The following is a 21,622-nucleotide window of genomic DNA, read 5'->3' on the forward strand; positions in this document are numbered from 1 at the left end:
CAAAATAAGGTTCCTATGTGAAAACACTGTTTTCTAATACAATACATTGTGTTGAATATAATGCATCCATATCAATATATATAATCAATAACAAAATGTAATTGGTGTTTATATAATTGTACATCTTGATACAATGAGAACGACTAATGTCTGTCTCTTCCCACAAACCCTTTCATCAGTCAAAATGTCTGCTTCCTTGAGTTGTCAGAGTGTGATATTGGTGACAAACATGTTGACATTCGTTCAATAATTTGTTCAATAACGGTTTGAGATTATTCTACTTTAAAGTGTTGTGATATATTCTAACGATGACCCAGTTATTTTGATACGTGAGCGAGGCTTTGACAAATAGCGTGTTTCTAGGCTAGCCAATTATATAGCAGCTAACGTTATCCAATGTTTACTTGGCTCTTGCTCGCGTCTTTGTTTTCACACCTTTGCCCCACAGAACGCGCTTGCCAGAGTCGGCACTTCGATATACAATAACTCTGCAACACGAGCACTTCATGTCACTGCAGCATGCTGCAAGGTATGTATTCAACCTGGCGGTTAAAGACATTGACTATTAGCTCACTCACTGGCTGCTAAAAAGATAGCCTCCAACTTGGCATCTGGTACTTTCCCTTTTGTGTTGTCAGAATCGTGCAGCTCGTATTCGGGTGGGGAAGGAGACCGACCACTAACCTATGAGCAAGCACTCCACCCCCACCACATAGGACACCGCAAGCTGCCTCTCCCAGCACACTAGTGAGTCACTGTCTAGTTTCCCCCACTTATCTGACCTTGTACAAGATAACTCGGTGTATAGCTATCAACAAAGTTACTGTCAATACTCTGGGCTAGGTTACAGACCATAGTGATCAGATAGAAATGCTGACCAACTTGATCATTGTGTGTCAAAGGAGACCTAACCTTTCTCCCTCCATCCCGTACTGTGGAAGACGTGTACAACGTTTCCTCTTCGGAACTTTCCATAACTGCCTGGCCAATGAGATTGTGATAAAGCGAAGAGGCAACATGCTGGTGGTGTGTACCCTGATGCTACAGATGTTCTACACTACAAGTGTCCTGTTAAGATGGAGGGACAGACCCTGGAGGATAAGGCTGTCTACAAGTACCTCTGAGACAGGAATTGCTAACAGATTTGACTTTCAATACTTTTATTTTTTTACCTTTATTTTACTAGGCAAGTCAGTTCAGAACAAATTCTTATTTTCAATGACGGCTTAGGAACAGTGGGTTAACTACCTGTTCAGGGGCAGAACGACAGATTTGTACCTTGTCAGCTCGGGGATTTGAACTTGCAACCTTCCAGTTACTAGTCCAACCACTAGGCTACCCTGCCGCCCCACTTGTCATACAGGACTATTTGGGGGAAACTCACCACCATACAGTTGTAAAAAATAAATTGTATTTTAATGAGTCTATTAATCTATCTACAGTGTGTGGAAACCAACTATTGAGTGTGCCTTGGAGTTGGCTCTTCACAGTAGGAATACAGACTACCAGATAGTGTTATCTTCAGGTGAAACGTCAACTTAGTGAAAATAAATCTAATGTATACAAGTGACACGCGTCTCTATCCTACTTGGCAGACAATCTGTTCCAACATAGTACATTTCTCTTAAGGAGAAGGAAGCGAGAAAGGTAGGAAAGCGTGTCACAAATAGGCATTGGGTCAGATTCAAACCCACGTAGTTAGTGGTAGGTACGTGCTCCATAGGTGCTGGTCCTGACAACCAGACCATACATTTTCCAGAGCATTCTGTAACACATTGCACCCTCCTGAACAGGCCCCATTGTTTTTCCATCTCCTCTTTGAATTGGATTCCATTCCAGTCTAGAACTATTCACTACTTGTAAATCATGTGTTGGAGTTAAATGGACTTATGAAAAACTCAGTGGAATGCTTTTTCATTTATTGATTTCTCATGATGCGGTCACATTGAACAAAGCATTAAAAAGCTGCTTCAGTGCAAAAAGACAAGGCACACAGATTACATCATCTTCGTCCATATCAAAGGTTAGAGTATGAACAATTCCCTTAAATATCAGTGATATATTCCTGTCTGTAAGGCCACATTGATTTTTCAAAACAATTAAAACAATTCCACACGAATATAACATTTGTCTGATCTACATCTAGGAAAATGTCCCTCTTGATTTATTTTGGGAAAAAAGGGTCTCATGGCTGTAATGGTAAATACTCAGATTGTATCACTCATTGTAGAAAATTTTGTTTACACAGACAGTAAACTTCACATTCTCAGACACCTTGCCTGTGTCCCAATCGGTTCTTTCTTCTAAAGTGTGCACTTGTACACTCCTTCCCATACATTTAATACCATTGGATCAGTATAGACATGGACTAAAGGGAGTTAATGTCTTATAATACCAGTAATTTACTTTGAAATCCACGAAATCAACAAGTGCACACTAAATGGAAGAAAGTACAGCTTATTGTGAGGCAGGTTGGGAGGCACACAACAGCAAAGATAGGACAAATACCACTTGTCCTCTGGGCTCACATTCTGTAGGAACAGGCTCATTCAGTTTTCCCTTCTTTCACCTCTCTTTCCCTGGAAAAGTGCTCATAGACTAAAATGTAAAACACAGCTCTCGTCTTCCTTATGCTCCATACATACAGCGAGTGGCAAACAGGGAAATCAATCCATTGGGCGAGAAGTAGCCACTTCGCCACCCACAGTGTGAACAAGACCATAAAGCAAGGGGAAAGGCAGGTTGGCTAAATGGGATTGATGGTAAAAAAGCATTGAGGGGGGGGGATAACAGATCGGTGTCTAGGGACAACTTCATCCTACTCCGTGAAACCTTGGGCTAAATTGGGTCAAAACCTCTACATTGCTATTGCAACCGCTTCCTTTCGGTGGTTATGACACTGACTTCTGATTGGCTCTGGCTAGTGAGAAAAAGGTTGATTGGATGCCAGACCCTGTACTCAGATATAAAGAACATAATCATGGTACATTTTCTGCATACATTTTCTTATTAGAACATACTGATGTGGTTCCTTAAATTCTAATTCACACATGCGTATAATACAATGAGTGAAATAGGACAAATATAAGCGCCCACCAAATTATCATCATCATCTGCATGTAAAATGTGTCTCTGGAACGCACCCAAGGAGTCTATACAGTGCAACATGCCTGCCAACACAATAACATCACAGTATGTAGATGGACTGAGGGTAGGTAGAGAGTTTGGGTTAGTCCATCCACAGAGTGAAACATCAGCACAGTTCAGGTGGAACAGTGCTCACTATGCTAATTATACTCAGACAATATTTGTCCAATCCCAAATCGACCTCTCTAGCCCTCGCTCCTAAGCACTTGTGTAGATCTAAAAAGGAGCATTATGCCACAAGCAATCTGGTGAATATCATGCCAAATATATCCATGTGGACCTTATTTTCATATTCTATTGGGATTTTCTAAACATTGACAGCCATATTGATATGAGCCGTGCTTTGGGAAAACCTCTGATGGTGTCCAACATTGTGGTCACAGATGTACCTCCCAACCGTCACCTACTGCTGCTTTCGAGGCGTTTTGTATGTTCTCAAACAAGCTCATCGCCATATTGTTAATACCTTTCAGATCTACATTTGGTTGCATATGGATAAGGGGCTATGGGGTAAATTTGGGATTGGATGTTGGCACTAGGCTATGGTCCCACCCTGCTTGCAGTGTGACTGGTTATATCTTGGTGGCGCGGCAGCTGTCGCCCTCGCATGACTGCAGCTTGATCAGCCGTTGGTTCATGGCCTGGAGGAGGGTGGGGTCAACCTTCTTAACAATGTTCTCCAATTGGTGCGGGTCAGAGGTCAAGTTATATACCTCAACAAATGACTGAGGAGAGAGAGAAAAAGCAAGGGAGAAAACAGATTGAGAGGTCAATTACTCATTAAAATCCATAGAGACAACATGTACTAAATAAGCTAGGTAGTACACTTCCAAAGTTAATTTAAAAACGGTACATAAAACAGAGCCATATACAGTCTTTACATATATGGCTCTGCATAAAACTACTAACAGACAAATCTGCTACTGTAAGTCATAAAAACATAACAAATGCACATGCCCACACACCTCAGTGTCTGCAAACTCGCAGTACTGCAGGTTGTGTTCAACCAGGGTCCTAACACAGGCATAGGTGTTGTTGTAGGCATCCTCACACACACAGTCTGGGAAACATTGCTGGAGCAAAGAAGAACAAGAGACATTTTGCATTCCTCCAAGACATAGAGCTGCACTTCAGTGGGACTATTGCCTCTACTACAGGAATAATGTACAGTACTTAAAAGAGTCAGGCAACTGCTGGTGAAGGGTAGGAGCAATGGTTATGAAGGGAAGGGTAGGGGAACAGGGCAATTACATTAGTTCATTGTAAATGGTAACAATGGTATTGTAAAGGGGTAACTCACTGACAGACCAGGGCCCAGTTTAGGGCAAGCGGGGTCGGGGTCAAGGTGTCCCTCTCCTGTGTACTCTACCAGGAAGTAGGGGCGAGCTGTACCGTTACGCAGCTCAGGGGCCTACAAAGAGACAGAGTCAGATGGACAGACTATTACATAGAGAGAGGTGTATTGATAACCTGCAGACACACAGACAGACAAAGATGATAAATGGACAGAGAGAACAATAAGTAACCTAATTGATTATTAGAGAGGAAGGACTGTCAATCAAAAACACTCCGAGACAAAAGAAAGTGATAGACAGACATTTAGCTCACCATCTGAGAGAGGAAGGACTGTCCATCCATATTAACAAAGGAGAGGTTGAGTCCTGAGATGTCCAGAAAAGTGGGAGCCAGGTCTATGTTCAACACCGGTGCCTGGAGGAAGACACACACACATAGGTAAGTATGGATGGAAAAGTGGAATGAGAGCATGGATGGATGTGTGGTTGATAGATAGATAAATGGAGCTAGGGACTCACCGGGATTGTCTGTTGGGGTTTGATGCCTGGCCCACGTACCATGAGAGGGATCCTGATATCAAAGTCGTACAATTGTCTCTTGTCAATGGGCAGAGAGAACTGACCTGGAAGACAGAGAACATAAAAGGCACAGAATAACAATGCCACTAGAATACATTACTATAGAACATTTCTGTTGAGAGTGGTGACATATCCTGATACAGAAAACTGGGGATTTCATTACGTTTCCCAAGCGTAGCTTTTAATAATCTGACAAATGTGAAGATGATACTAGGTGTCTGTTTGTTGTGAAGTCGAGCTGTGAAGTTGAACTGTTACGTCAACCACAGGAAGGGGGTCACTGCAGGTGTGAAACAAACAGATACCAAATTTTAGCAGGCAGACAGACACATACACCCACACTTACCGGTGTGGTAGCCATTGTCAGAAGTGTAGAAGATGTAGGTGTTGTTGAGCTCCTTCAGCTCTTCTAGTTTCTTGACCAGAGCCTCCACCATGTCGTCCACTGACAGCAGGGTCTGCCACCTGCAGTACGGGAGGGGAATTACAACCATTACAAGAAAATCAGAGACTTGAGATAACTATTTTGTATTTTGCTACAATTGTATCCAGGTATTACGAGAGGTTTATTGCGATGGAGTACAGTGATTTGATTAGCTGGGTGTATTATGAAAAGTGTTTCAGGATGATTTGATTGGCTGTTGTACCTTTTCCTGTAAGCATTATCCAGGAAGTTTAGAGAGGTGCTGGGCATGGGGTTGCTAGGCTGGCGCAACAACCAGTGTTTATCCTTCCCGGGTTTGTCAAAGCTACCATCCCGGGGGGCTTTGACATCTGTAAAGTTTTTCTCATACTGAGGGGCGGCGGTCCAGGGGGAGTGAGGGGCGGGAGGGGACAACATGATGAAGAACGGACGCTGGGGACTCCTGTCATCCAGGAAATGGAGAGATCTGTTCAACTGGAGATGAAGGAGAGAGGTAGTGGAAAGAGATAGCATTAAAGAGAGAGCAAAGATTAAAATCAGGTGCTTTAATCAAATCCTAACAATCACAACACAGACAGATGAGCTTTTGTTATATGAAAAACTAAACTAAAAACTAACTTATAGTAGTTAGAACCCAAACAAGACTGGGGGAATATATTTTTGGAACGTCGAGACAAAACTCCTCTCAGGCATCCAGAGACAATAGTCGGAGTGGTGGCGGACAAAACAAAACCAGACCGGCCATGTAATGAACTGGAGGAGTTGGAACGAAGACAAGTGGTGAGTTGCACAACACATCTGTGAAACATTACAGACTTAGTTCTGGTTCTGGTCCAGATGGATCAGTGTATTGGAGCATGGTGCTGGCAAAAAAAAACAGTATGCTTCATAAATGTATGTGACACTAAAATAGCTACTAAATGAACATTTCTGGTAAATATCCGTACAGTGCATTCAGAACCCTTGACTTTCCACTCCCTCTCCTCCCACTCCCTCTCTCCTTTGTTACGTTGCGGTCTTATTCTATTATGTATTGAATTGTGTTTTCCCCTCATCTACACACAATAACCCATAATGACAAAGAAAAACTTTTAGAAATGTATGCAAATTGATTAAAAATTAAACTGAAATATCAAATCAAATTTTATTGGTCACGTGCCGAATTACAACAGGTGTAGCGTAGACCTTACAGTGAAATGCTTACTTACGAGCCTCTAACAAACAATGCAGTTAAAAAAAAATATGAATAAGAACAAGAGATAAAAGTAACAAGTAATTAAAGAGCAGCAGTAAAATAACAATAGTGAGACTATATACAGGGGGCACCGGTTAGTTGAGGTAGTATGTACATGTAGGTAGAGTTATTAAAGTTGCTATGCAGAGACGACAACAAAGAGTAGCAGTGGTGTAAAGAGGGCGAGAGGGGCAATGCAAATAGTCTGGGTAGCCATTTGCCTAGATGTTCAGGAGGCTTATGGCTTGGGGGTAGAAGCTGTTTAGAAGCCTCTTGGACCTAGACTTGGCACTCCGGTACCGTTTACTTAAGTATTCAAACCCTTTAAGCTGTACTTTGTTGAAGCACCTTTTGGCAGCGATTACAGCATAGAGTCTTCTTGGTTATGAAACTACAAGATTGGCACACCTGTAATTGGAGATTTTCTCCCATTCTGTTCTGCAGATCCTCTCAAGCTCCGTCAGGTTGGATGGGGAGCATCGCTGAACCGCTGTTCTCAGGTCTCTCTGGGTTCAAGTCCGAGCTCTGGCTGGGCCACTCAAGGACATTGAGGCTTGTCCCTGAAGCCACTCCAGTGTTGTCTTGGCTGTGTGCTTAGGGTTGTTGTCCTGTTGGAAGGTGAACCTTAACCCCAGTCTGAGGTCCTGAGCAGGTTTTCATCAAGGATCTCTGTGCTTTGCTCCATTCATCTTTCCCTTGATCCTGACTAGTCTCCCAGTAGTTCCTGATGCTGAAAAACATCTCCACTGCATGATGCTGCCACCACCATAGGGATGATTCTGCCACTTCACCGTAGGGAGGGTGCCAGGTTTCCTCCAGACGTGACACTTGGCATTTAGGCCATAGTTCAATCTTGGTTTCATCAGACCAGAGACTCTTATTTCTCATGGCCCGAGTGTCCTTTAGGTGCCTTTCGTCAAACTTCAAGCGGGCTGTCATGTGCCTTTTACTGAGAAGTGGCTTCCGTCTGGCCACTACCATAAAGGCCTGATTGGTGGAGTGCTGTAGAGATCAGTGTCCTCCCATCTCCACAGAGGAACTCTAGAGCTCTGTCAGAGTTCACATCAGGTTCTTGGTCACCTCCCTGACCAAGGCCCTTCTCCCACGATTGGCCAGCTCAAGGAAGAGCCTTGCCAGTTCCAAACATCTTCCATTTAAGAATTATGGAGACCACTGTTGTTCTTAGAGTCCTTAAATGCTGCAGAAATATTTTGGTACCCTTGCTCAACACAAATCCTGTCTCGGAGCTCTACGGACAATTCCTTTGACCTCATGGCTTGGTTTTTGCTCTGACATGCACTGTCAACTGTGGGACCTTATATAAACATGTCCAATCAATTGAATTTACCAGAGGTGGACTCCAATCAAGTTGTAGAAACATCTCAAGAATGATCAATGGAAACAGGATGCACCTGAGCTCAATTTCAAGTCTTTTTTTATTTAAATAAATGTTAGAATAAGGCTGTGACGTAACAAAATGTGGAAAAAGTCAAGTGGTCTGAATACTTTCCAAATGCACTGTATAAAATATTCATCTAAAACAGCAGACGGGTTGGTTGTTTAGCAACAAAACCAACGTGTGCGCAACTATGGGGCATCACAGCAAAGTTTAAAAATATATGGCAAATAGAAATCAAAACTGGATGGTCTTCAGAGATAGATGGGAGTTGTCGAGGGTAGCTGAAGGATGGGACTAAAAACACTGGATGGTCTTCAGAGATAGATGGGAGTTGTCGAGGGTAGCTGAAGGATGGGACTAAAAACACTGGATGGTCTTCAGAGATAGATGGGAGTTGTCGAGGGTAGCTGAAGGATGGGACTAAAAACACTGGATGGTCTTCAGAGATAGATGGGAGTTGTCGAGGGTAGCTGAAGGATGGGACTAAAAACACTGGATGGTCTTCAGAGATAGATGGGAGTTGTCGAGGGTAGCTGAAGGATGGGACTAAAAACACTGGATGGTCTTCAGAGATAGATGGGAGTTGTCGAGGGTAGCTGAAGGATGGGACTAAAAACACTGGATGGTCTTCAGAGATAGATGGGAGTTGTCGAGGGTAGCTGAAGGATGGGACTAAAAACACTGGATGGTCTTCAGAGATAGATGGGAGTTGTCGAGGGTAGCACTGGATGGTCTTCAGGATGGGACTAAAAACACTGGATGGTCTTCAGAGATAGATGGGAGTTGTCGAGGTAGCTGAAGGATGGGACTAAAAACACTGGATGGTCTTCAGAGATAGATGGGAGTTGTCGAGGGTAGCTGAAGGATGGGACTAAAAACACTGGATGGTCTTCAGAGATAGATGGGAGTTGTCGAGGGTAGCTGAAGGATGGGACTAAAAACACTGGATGGTCTTCAGAGATAGATGGGAGTTGTCGAGGGTAGCTGAAGGATGGGACTAAAAACACTGGATGGTCTTCAGAGATAGATGGGAGTTGTCGAGGGTAGCTGAAGGATGGGACTAAAAACACTGGATGGTCTTCAGAGATAGATGGGAGTTGTCGAGGGTAGCTGAAGGATGGGACTAAAAACACTGGATGGTCTTCAGAGATAGATGGGAGTTGTCGAGGGTAGCTGAAGGATGGGACTAAAAACACAAAAGATAACTATTGTAAAATAGACTGTGTCCGTAACCTGCATATAGTATGTATGTATAAGCTGGAAATAGAAGTGTTGTTGTCGCTTAGTTTACTCCAATTAGGAGGGGTGGTAGGGTTAGGGGGGGGATAAAAGGGGGAGGGGGATGAGATTCCTACTTGGAAATGATCAGAACCAACCAATAGCAAAGCTCTACACAAATTGTTTCCGTCATACAGCATACGGCTCTGGGTTTATGATCACAAAAGGTGTTACATTTTAGAAAACTAATTGTAGATGTCGCACCATTTGTACATGCATGTTTTTAAACTTTTAAATACAGAATAAATTTGTTAATCATGAAGTTGGCCTAATATTCCTTAAAATTAAACAGACTGGGTTGTTGACATTTAAACTATATTTCATCTCCAATGGTTATTGAAAACATAAATACATTTGCACAATGAGCACTTTTGTCTCAAACACATTGTTACAGTTGTTGGTTAGCTAGCCAGCTAGAATTTTTTGCCATATTAACATTGACATGAAATCAGTCAAAATACCTCCAAACAAGACATGGTATTAAGAACAAGATGAAACTATGATTCCCCACATCACAGTTTGTAATTGTTGGTAGCTATCTGGCCACCTAGAATCACAACTCACGGCCCCATTTAAGCATGTGCATCAATTGTGACAGTCAGCTACCAAACTCTTACAGACAAGATCAAGATCCGTTCATTGACATCTGTAAGAAACAGGCATTTCTTACATACATAAACACAGTTAAACTGAAGCTTTAAAGTAAAGTGCCTGTGGAGCTGATTCACCATGGGTTAAGAGACCATTTCACCCTTTCAAAGTGTAAGCCAAGCAGAAAGTTTACCAAGTCACATGACCAGGGGTGGGATATACATGCAGACACACATAGGTAAGAAGACTACTGCCAGAGAATAATCACTCATTAACAACACACAATATGCAAAATAAAGAAACTCCCCTTTTGCATATTTTGGTACGGGTGAGGTAACTGCTCCAGAAAGCTACCTTTTCATTGGCTGCTCCAGATAGCTACCTTTTCATTGGCAAGATTAGTACACTTAGGCATGACATGCCAACAACAAAATTCTGACCTACATGCATAACTGACCAAATTATGAAAGACAATAATTGTAATTTTGAATTCCATAAAGTGAGTATGGAAGAGGTGAAAAACAACAATGGAAAGCCATCTGGGTCTGACAACTTCGATGGAAAATTACTGAGGATGATAACGGACTATATTACCACCTCTCATCTACGCCTACAGACCTGGAAGGAAGCAAGTCATTCCACTACCCAAGAATAGCAAATCACCCTTTACTGGCTCAAACAGCTAACGAATCAGCACGTTACCAACCCTTACTAAACTATTGGGAAAAAATGGTGTTGGACCAGATTCAATGCTATTTCACAATAAACAAATTAACAATATTTTCAGCACGCTTATAGGGAAGAGCACTTAACATGTATGGCACTTACACAAATGACTGATGATTGGCTGAAGGAAATTGATAAGTGGATTGTGCGAGCTGTTTAGTTTGATTTCAGTGAAGGTTTTGACATGGATCATAATCTGCTGCTGGAAAAATGTGTTTTATGGCTTTACATCTGCTGCTATATCTTGTTACCCATCTAACAGAACATTGCCATCAATACCTTGCATTTTCCCAAATAAAACAGATATATAATAAAGGGGGTCAATGTAAATAGTACGTGTAGCCATTTCATTAACTGTTCAATAAGATGGTCCAAAATCTAAAATTAAAACACTAAAAGCTCAAACACTAAACACTAAAAACACTAAACCTCAACTAAGTTTTGTAATGAATAATGTGGAGATTCAGCAAGTTGAAGGAGACTAAACGGCTTGGTGCAACCCTGGATTGTAAAACTGTCCTGGTCAAAACATATTGATGCAACAGTAGCTAAAATGGGGAGAAGTCTGTCCATAATAAAGTGCTTCTCTGCTTTCTTGACATCACTGTCAACCAAAGTCCTACTACAGACCCTAGTTGTTGCACCTGGACTACTGCCCAGTCACATGATCAAGTGCCACTAAGAGGGACATAGGCAAATTACAGTTGGCCAGAACAGAGCAGCAAAGAACTCCATTTCACATCAAGTAACTCATAAATAAAAAAATAAAAGCTAATAAAAAAATGCAAGCAATAAAATCTGATTTTTTTTAAACTACACCTTATGGAACAGTGCAGACTGTGAAGACACACTCGTACATTGTAATATTGCTGTATTATGGATTTGGTACTTTACATATGTTGTGGTATTGTACTGTGTAATAACGTGTTGTGTGATGTACTGTTCTATTTTGTATGTAATTGCCTAATGGGGATCCGTAATAAAATACACATAAAAAAGAAGGTACAGTTGGGCACAATACAGGTAAGGTACAGAAAGATACGGGTAAGGTACAGAAAGATACGGGTAAGGTACGGGTAAGGTACGGGTAAGGTACGGAAAGATACGGGTAAGGTACGGAAAGATACGGGTAAGGTACGGAAAGATACGGGTAAGGTACGGAAAGATACGGGTAAGGTGCGGAAAGGTACGGGTAAGGTACGGAAAGATACAGGTAAGGTACGGAAAGATACAGGTAAGGTACGGAAAGATACAGGTAAGGTACAGGTAAGGTACGGAAAGATACAGGTAAGGTACGGAAAGGTACGGGTAAGGTGCGGAAAGATACGGGTAAGGTACGGAAAGGTACGGGTAAGGTACGGAAAGGTACGGGTAAGGTACGGAAAGGTACGGGTAAGGTACGGAAAGATACGGGTAAGGTACGGAAAGGTACGGGTAAGGTACGGAAAGGTACAGGTAAGGTACGGAAAGATACAGGTAAGGTACGGAAAGATACAGGTAAGGTACGGAAAGATACAGGTAAGGTACGGAAAGATACAGGTAAGGTACGGAAAGATACAGGTAAGGTACGGAAAGATACGGGTAAGGTACGGAAAGATACGGGTAAGGTACGGAAAGATACGGGTAAGGTACGGAAAGATACGGAAAGATACAGGTAAGGTACAGGTAAGGTACGGAAAGACACGGGTAAGGTACGGAAAGATACGGGTAAGGTACGGAAAGGTACGGGTAAGGTACGGAAAGATACAGGTAAGGTACGGAAAGACACGGGTAAGGTACGGAAAGACACGGGTAAGGTACGGAAAGATACGGGTAAGGTACGGAAAGGTACGGGTAAGGTACGGAAAGATACGGGTAAGGTACGGAAAGGTACAGGTAAGGTACGGAAAGATACAGGTAAGGTACGGAAAGACACGGGTAAGGTACGGAAAGATACGGGTAAGGTACGGAAAGATACGGGTAAGGTACGGAAAGATACGGGTAAGGTACGGAAAGGTACAGGTAAGGTACGGAAAGATACAGGTAAGGTACTGAAAGATACAGGTAAGGTACGGAAAGATACAGGTAAGGTACAGGTGGGGTACAGGCGGGCTACAGGTAAGGTAACGTAAGGTAAGATACATGTAAGTGGTTGTAATGATTCAATGTTTTTAAAGTATTTAACTGTATAAAGCTAAAAGGTTCATTTTCACACTATGGCCAAAGTTTTTCTTTCCTAACAGGCTGTGGCTACCGTCTGTCGCTCTCGCTCATTAGGGGTAACCTAGTCAGTTGCACAACTGAAAGCATTCAACTGAAATGTGTCTTCAGCATTTAACCCAACCCCTCAATCAGAGGGAACAGTTTGTTGGGGGTTAATTGCCTTACCGTGCTCCACTTTGCCGGCTCTGGGATTCAAACCAGCTACCTTTCGGTCAGTGGCCCAATGCTCGTAACCGCTATGCTTCCTGCCGAGTTCGGGTAGGCAAAACCGAACGAGTGTGCTTGCATACCAGTGGAGGCTCCTGAGGGGAGGACGGCTCATAATAATGGCTAGAACAGAGCGCATTAAAACACATGGAAACCATGCGTTTGATATATTTACCATTCCACTAATTCCGCCAGTACCACAATCCCATCCTCCCCAATTAAGGTGCCACCAACCTCCTGTGTCATATACACCCTTACATAGTTCAGAATACACAAGATCAAGCACGCACAAAATAACCATTTTTATTTGTTTTATTTTGAAAGCCATCAGTGTGAAGAATTATTGATGCCCAGAGCTGGAAACACATCAGATGGCTTCCACAAGAAGTGAAAAATATCAGGAAAAAATGGGATTGAGAGACTGCAGAGTGAAGGACAAGCAGTCAACAAGTGCTCAGCATATGTGGGACCTCAAAGACTGTTGAAAAAGCATTCCAGGTGAAGCTGGTTGAGAGAATGCCAAGCGTGTGCAATGCTATCAAGGACAAAGGGTGGCTACTTTGCATAATCTCAAATAGAAAATATATTTTGATTTGTTAAAAAAAAAATTGGTTACTACATGATTCGATGTATTATTTCATAGTTTTCATGTCTTCACTATTATTCTACAATGTAGAAAATAGTCAAAATAGAGAAAAACCCTTGAATGAGTAGGTGTCCAAACTTTTGACTGGTACTGTACATAAATATATAAAAATGTCTTATCAAACACAAAGTTGATTACACGTGTTGGTTACAAGGTGCAAAAATATAAAAATTTAAAATAAAATACTTGCAGTTCTTCCTTTTGTCTTTTGGCATGCATGTTGGATAATGGCACTCACCTTGAGTGGGGGGTCTTGTGACGATTGGGAGGTTACTTTGGGCCCCCAATTTAGCCATTTCCAACACCAGCTGCTCTTGGAAAGCCAACTGGGAGAGAGGGGTTTGACCTTTTGCTTGTGGAGAATGAAAGCATTTACTGTAGCAATGTCCACAAAGTTAACAAAAAGTCTTCTACCACTTCCTGGTCTTGTGGAGGAGCATCAGATAGGTCGACACCCCCCATGCTAGCATGCTGGCATTGTAGTCCTTCACAGAAACGGGGACATTCTTCCTTTTTCACCCTTGAGACATGGTCGTTATTGAAGGCATTATGCTGTGTTGTGAGCATGGTTACTGCCCTAGTGTCCTTCCATTTGACAAAAAGCAGCGTGTTAGTCCTGATCCAACGTATGGTCCCCCTCTCCACTGTTTTTGTCATGTTGTTTACCTTGGTCTTGGGGAAACCCATTCTGTTAGTATGAATGGTGCCACAAGCCCCTATTTTCTTTTTCAAGAGGTCTATTAAAAATTGAATGTAGAAGAACCACCAGACATGGGGGGGGGGGGGGGAGACCTTGACCGGCGGGGGCGCTTACTGGGGAGGGGTGGCTCCCAAACTTCATCATCCAAATCCTCTGCGGTGAATAAAATAGATATATTATGGTAAGACACACATAATTAGTTGACAATTTACAGAACATTACTGTAAAGTAAAAACACCATGCCTAAACTATATGTACAGTGACTCACATAGAAGGTGTGAAGCACACACACACACACACACTTTGGAGACAAAGGCAGAGGTGAGAACCACAAATAAACAATGGCCATGAGAGTTTAAATGGCCTCTCTAAAGTTACAAGAATGAAACAGGAAACTAATATGAAACAGACAATAACTACTTTGGAATTATAGAACATTGGAATGATTTGTTATAGGCCTATGTACCCTAATCCAAAGCACAAAAAGCAGACAACTTATAAAAAACGAAATACATATATTAAGTTAGCTATATAAAGTCAGGAAAATGATTTACTTACAGATCTAACAGTGGATCCAATCCTTTGAGAAAGCAATCTTCGTCGGCCGAGTCAAAATCCTTGTCGTCCAAATTGTTACCCTGATCCGAGTCCAACCAGTATTTTATTCAAAGCTTCTATGTCGGAATACATAATAATATCTGCCTTGTTTTTAGCTTCCTGTTAGATATTCTTAGTTTTTACCCCTTGAGAAGCCATCTTTCATGCTAAAGGTGCATCTCTGAGTCAGGTAGCAATAGTTTGCATTAAGCATAAATGGTTCTAGGCCTTGTCCCACCCAGGTCAATTGCATATCCCTGGAAAGCTCATCTCATTGGCTACAAGACTGTCAATGTGCCATAGTAGCCAATCCCCTGAATAATAGATGTCTACAGCACGTAAGCAGGCAACGTCATATTTTTGAGACGCAAAGAGTCACTCGGTGGACAGTCGATGTTGCCATTAAGTCATACATAATTACATAACATGGCAATAGGCTAGATTTGTTCCTATCAACCTAAGGATTCAGTTGATACCACTCATGTAGCTTTAGCTCAAACACAAACCAAATCAAAGCTTACCTTGTAAGATATTTGCTGTTTGGTGAAAACGTTGTGTAAAAGAAACATTGTGACTCTCTGGGCTGGTGATCAATAACGGTAGGTCACAGGCAGACAAATAAGATATCCTCATGATCTGTGGAGTCCCCGCTTTCAGTGTGAATCAACATATTCGGTGTTTATTCTATTTATGCTTCACAACGCTAACCGGAATGTAGGTAGCAGCCATCTTGAAATGAGGTCATTGGCTCGGCCTGCCCTTATACATTTGTATACCCACATATGGTAATAAGTCAAACCAAAGATTTTAAGGCACAGGTCAATAGTCAAGATACTCTGCTTTCTGCAGACACCCTGCTTTTACAGATAAAAAATGATTGAATGTTGAGTGTCCAGATAAGCACAGCTCCTCTCAGAATCTAAATTCCTCTCAGGGAAGTGATCTCTGTATCTGTCATCAAAAAGGGTCTGCAGCTGATCAAACACACCGAAGAATGACCCTGGATAGAACCCCAGCATCAACGAGGCATCAGCTACCGCGTCACGTCTCACGGGGGTTATACCACATCATGTCTCACAGGGGTTATACACACCCAACCACACACCCACACAGTTGTATGGGTTGAGGACTTACTATGAGGTCTGTGAGGTAGTCTTTCTCATAATTGTCTCCGTGCTGCTCCTCTTTACCGTTGACTGACAGAGTGTAGTTGTAGTACTGAGAGTTCCCCATCTGCAACGACAAACACACAAAAGCATCAACACAGCTGTGACATCATCATCATACACCAATATATAATGTGTCTGTACAGGACTTACCAGTGCATGCCATTGGTCCCAGCCTGGGGGAACATAGCCAACATTCCCTGTTTCCTTCTTCCCGTACTGAGGAGAGAGAGAGAGGAACACGTGACATAGTGCTACAAACAGACATGTGAAGCAGGGTTGTGGTTAATTCCATTTCAATTCCAGTAAATACAGAAAGTAATACAAATTCCAAGTTCAAATGTTCCTAACTGAATGGAACCCAACTCTGATGTGAAATACAAAAATACTAGACACACAATAGACAGATATGGGAACAACTGACAGTCTAACTAGATGACATTACAGATGGATCTGGGGAAGGAAATACATGAAGCCAAAAAGAGACTGATTTCACCACAAGAATTTGCACATATTTACTACTTTTTCTATAATAAAGAACTGTTAATACAGTTTGGAAGTTGAGGTGATTCATAGATCTGATGATCTTGGCAGAAGTTAGACTAACTCAGGTTGAGCCTGCTGAACAACCGGGTTAAAATGACATGACACGTCAGTATGTCCAGCAGAAAAGAGGAAGAAGCAGTGGTAGATTCATGCACAGATTATATGACCACATCAATTAACAGCTAGGGAAGCATCACATGATGACATGCATGTAGTGTGTGTGATGGGGGAGAAAAAAAAAAAAAAAAGGGGGGTCAATAGTTACATATTGCAATATTATTGCGATATGTAACTATTGATTCCCCCCCTTTTTTTTCCCCCCCATCACACACACTACATGCATGTCATCATCTGTCATGTCATCTAGTTAGACTGTCAGTTGTTCCCACATCTGTCTATTGTGTATATATACACACACACACATATGTATATATGTAAGTTAGTACCAGTCAAAAGTTTCAACACACCTACTCATTCATATTTAATAGTCAAGACATCAAAACTATGAAATAACACATAAGGAATCATATAGTAACCAAAAAAAGTGTTAAATAAATCTAAATATATTTTATATTTGAGATTCTTCAAAGTAGCCACTCTTTGCCTTGACAGCTTTGCACACTACTAGCATACTCTCAACCAGCTTAATGAGGTAGTCACCTGGAATGCATTTCAATTAACAGGTGTGCCTTGTTTAATGTTAATTTGTGGAATTTATTTTCTTCTTAATGAGCTTGAGACAGTCAGTTGTGTTGTGACAATGTAGGGGTGGTATGCAGAAGATAGCCCTATTTGGTAAAAGACAAAGTCCATATTATGGCAAGAACAGCTCAAATAAGAAAAGAGAAATGACAGTCCATCATTACTTTAAGACATGAAGGTCAGTCAAGTCGGAAAATTGTAAGAAATGTTTGTTTCTTCAAGTCGCAAAAAACATCAAGCGCTATGATGAAACTGTCTCTCATGAGGACCACCACAGGAAAGGAAGATCCAGAGTTACCTCTGCTACAGAGGATAAGTCCATTAGACTTACCAGCCTCAGAATTCAGCTCAAATAAATGCTTCACAGAGTTCAAGAAACAGACACATTTCAATATCAACTGTTCAGAGGAGACTGCTTGAATCAGGCCTTAATGGTCGAATTGCTGCAAAGAAACTACTACTAAAGGACACCAATAAGAAGAAGAGACTTACTTGGGCCAAGAAACACGAGCAAATCAAAGTTGTCACATGCGCCAAATACGACAGTGAAATGCTTACTTACAAGCCCTAACCAACAGTGAAACGCTTACTTACAAGCCCTAACCAACAGTGAAACTCTTACTTACAAGCCCTAACCTACAGTGAAACGCTTACTTACAAGCCCTAACCTACAGTGAAATGCTTACTTACAAGCCCTAACCTACAGTGAAACGCTTACTTACAAGCCCTAACCTACAGTGAAACGCTTACTTACAAGCCCTAACCTACAGTGAAACGCTTACTTACAAGCCCTAACCTACAGTGAAACGCTTACTTACAAGCCCTAACCTACAGTGAAACGCTTACTTACAAGCCCTAACCTACAGTGAAATGCTTACTTACAAGCCCTAACCTACAGTGAAATGCTTACTTACAAGCCCTAACCTACAGTGAAATGCTTACTTACAAGCCCTACAGTGAAACTAACCTACACAAGCCCTAACCTACAGTGAAATGCTTACTTACAAGCCCTAACCTACAGTGAAATGCTTACTTACAAGCTTACTTACAAGCCCTAACCTACAGTGAAATGCTTACTTACAAGCCCTAACCTACAGTGAAATGCTTACTTACAAGCCCTAACCTACAGTGAAATGCTTACTTACAAGCCCTAACCTACAGTGAAATGCTTACTTACAAGCCCTAACCTACAGTGAAATGCTTACTTACAAGCCCTAACCTACAGTGAAATGCTTACTTACAAGCCCTAACCTACAGTGAAATGCTTACTTACAAGCCCTAACCTACAGTGAAATGCTTACTTACAAGCCCTAACCTACAGTGAAATGCTTACTTACAAGCCCTAAAAAATAAAAATAAAGGTATTCGGTAAACAATAGATAAGTAAAGAAATACAAAAATAAAACAGTAAAATGACAGTGAAAATAAAAGTAGCGAGGCTATATACAGGTGGTACCGGTACAGAGTCAATGTAAGGGGGCACCGGTTAGTCGGGCTAATACGCACATGTAGGCATAGTTAAAGTGACTATGCATAGATGATAAAGAGATAGCAGCAGCAGCGTAAAGGGTGGGTTTGGCAGGACACAATGCAAATAGTCTAGGTAGCCAATGTGCGGGGGCACTGGTTAGTCGGGCTAGTTGAGGTAATATGTACGTGAATGTATAGTTAAAGTGACTATGGATAGATAATAAACAGAGTAGCAGCAGCATAAAAGAGGGGTTGGCGGGGGGAGTGGCAGTACACAATGAAAATAGACCGGGTAGCCATTTGATTACCTGTTCGGGAGTCTTATGCTCTGTGTTTTGGGTCATTGTCCTGTCAAATAGACTTGGTGCTCCGGTACCGCTTGCCATGCGGAGCAATGGACATTAGACCAGTGGAAAATCTGTCCTTTGGTCTGATGAGTCCAAATTTGAGAATTTTTGTTCCAACCGCCGTGTTTTTGTGAGACGCAGAGTAGCAAAACGGATGAGCTCCGCATGTGTTGTTCCCACCGTGAAGCATGGAAGAGGAGTTGGGATGGTGTTAAGCTGGTGACACTGTTAGTGATATATTTAGAACTCAAGGCACACTTAACCAGCATGGCTACCACAGCATTCTGCAGCAATACGCCATCCCATCTGGTTTACGCTTAGTTGGGACTATCATTTATTTTTCAACAGGACAATAACCCAAAACACACACCCAGGCTGTCTAAAGGCTATTTGACCAAGGAGAGTGATGGTGCTGCATCAGATGACCTGGCCTCCCCAATTTCCCAACTTAATTCAGATGGATTAGGATGAGTTGGACCGCAGAGTGAAGGAAAATCAACCAACAAGTGCTCAGCATGTGGGAACTCCTTCAAGACTGTTGGAAAAGCATTCCTCATGAAGCTGGTTGAGAGAATACCAAGAGTGTGCAAAGCTGTCATCAATGCAAAGGGTGGCTACTTTGAAAAATCTCAAATATATTTTGATTTGTTTCAAACTTTTTTAGTTACTACATGATTCCATATGTGTTATTTCATAGTTTTGGTGTCTTCAATATTGTAGAAAACAGTAAAAATAAAAACCCTTGAATGAGTAGGCGTGTCCAACCTTTTGACTGGTAATGTATATTTACTTATTTTTGCTAGGAAGCGTTAGCTAGCGCTAGGTCGGCTGTACCTGCACCAAAACTCTCTCTGTTCTCAATCTTCTTTATAAATAGTGAGCCAATAGAGTTTCAGCACTTTAATTTCCACAAGGAAATAAAAGTGCGAGGTCCCTGGCAATTCCCAGCCCAAGTGTGTGTGTTACCTGGTTGAGGTACTTCCCAGCGTAGAAGGTCTGGTAATGCTGTTTGCTGAGATAGACAGGGAAGGCCGTGGTCTCTGGTCCTTTCTGCCACAGAGGGCTGGAGCAGTTCCCATCCAGGGAGTTGTTCCTCACTGAGTGGTTATGGGGGTACTGCCCCGTTAAGATACTACTCCTACTGGGGCAACACAGCGGGGTCGCTGTAAACTGGAGAGAGGGGGGAGGGAGAAATAATAAGAGAGATTAGGGACATCTCAAAACCTTAGTGAAACTCCAGCAATTGGAATCTCAGTGTAATGGCTTAGGTGTTGGACTGACTGACAGGTTCAGGTTCGAGTACCATGTTGTTGATGTGAAGCTGTTCGGGTACTCACAGCATTTGAAAAGGTGGCTCCAGCATCTCCAATCAAGGCTTTGGTTTTCTTCATAGGTGTCTGTTGAACCGAGAAGCACGAAATGGAGAAGTGGTTTATTTTATCTCAACATGAAATCTTAAATACACACTTTTGTTCAATCCGAAACACTAGGAAGATGAAAAAATATTAGACATCCTGTTTTGGTCCAGGTTGATATAAAATGTTTTAGGTTGAAACATCCGGTAGCCTATTTCTCATACTTTTAATAGACTACCCAACACAATAAGCATGTAGCATGATGACCATATGATAGAAAATATATGAATAGTCCTATAACCTATATATAGACCATGGTTTTGATTTTGTTGAATGTCACTGCTACAATGTGGGCTTCTGTATGTCGCACAATGTTATTGCCCTCTGCCTCAACATATAGGTCTTTAGCCACGTAATGTACGTTTGGAAAGTAGGATATGAAAATGGCAGTGAGTGGATCAAGCTTGTTCCCTTCAATTCAAAACACCGTCGGCCCACCATAACAACTATAGGCCTGGCTATAGGAGAGGACCACCACAATTATATTAGCCTACACATTATACCGTTTTAATTCATTAACATTAATACGTTTGATTTACGCACAAAACGTACTCGATTTAGTTCTTAACAAACCCAGCCAAACTAGAACTACTCACCATTCCCCCGAGGTACACATCCTGATCATCCGCTAAAATCAGGACGATATTGCTCGGTTTTTCGCATTCCGAACACCTGAGCGTGCAGGTAAACAGCGCGAGAAACAATGCTGCGCGCACTCCTCCATTCCGTGTTCGTTGTCGCTTCTTTTGTCTGGTTCTTGCCTCCGAACTTGCCATGGGTTAGCTGGCTACCGCTTCACTGTTATAGCGCAATGTTTTCGTTTTCTGCTCTAAGCGAAGCAATGTACATATGAAAACACGTATGGACCGGGGGAGGGCACCGACAGAATGCAAGTCACACTGCTGCTGGTCACGAGGGAAGAGACGTCTGAGAAAGTTTGAGGAAGTAACC

At 42.0% G+C, this 21,622-nt stretch overlaps 1 protein-coding gene and 1 long non-coding RNA gene across 2 annotated transcripts; one reads left to right on the plus strand and one right to left on the minus strand.

Moving 5' to 3' along the window:
* The first annotated feature begins 16 nt into the window (after positions 1-16).
* LOC135571381 (uncharacterized) lies at positions 17-2,165 on the plus strand. Its single transcript, XR_010463753.1, has 2 exons — positions 17-529; positions 639-2,165. It is a non-coding gene; the product is annotated as an uncharacterized LOC135571381 (long non-coding RNA).
* gnsb (glucosamine (N-acetyl)-6-sulfatase (Sanfilippo disease IIID), b) lies at positions 1,903-21,579 on the minus strand. The gene is made up of 12 exons (XM_029648956.2): positions 21,268-21,579; positions 20,594-20,653; positions 20,223-20,426; positions 16,345-16,410; positions 16,160-16,258; positions 5,669-5,919; positions 5,368-5,486; positions 4,962-5,065; positions 4,756-4,857; positions 4,448-4,558; positions 4,113-4,220; positions 1,903-3,872 (listed from the first exon to the last, which is right to left on the minus strand). The coding sequence occupies exons 1-12, from the start codon at positions 21,445-21,447 to the stop codon at positions 3,720-3,722; spliced, it is 1,557 nt and encodes a 518-aa protein (XP_029504816.1). The 5' UTR covers positions 21,448-21,579; the 3' UTR covers positions 1,903-3,719.
* Positions 21,580-21,622: the final 43 nt, after the last annotated feature.

The sequence above is a fragment of the Oncorhynchus nerka genome, linkage group LG4 (assembly GCF_034236695.1).
Source record: "Oncorhynchus nerka isolate Pitt River linkage group LG4, Oner_Uvic_2.0, whole genome shotgun sequence".
NCBI classification, from domain to species: Eukaryota; Metazoa; Chordata; class Actinopteri; order Salmoniformes; family Salmonidae; genus Oncorhynchus; species Oncorhynchus nerka.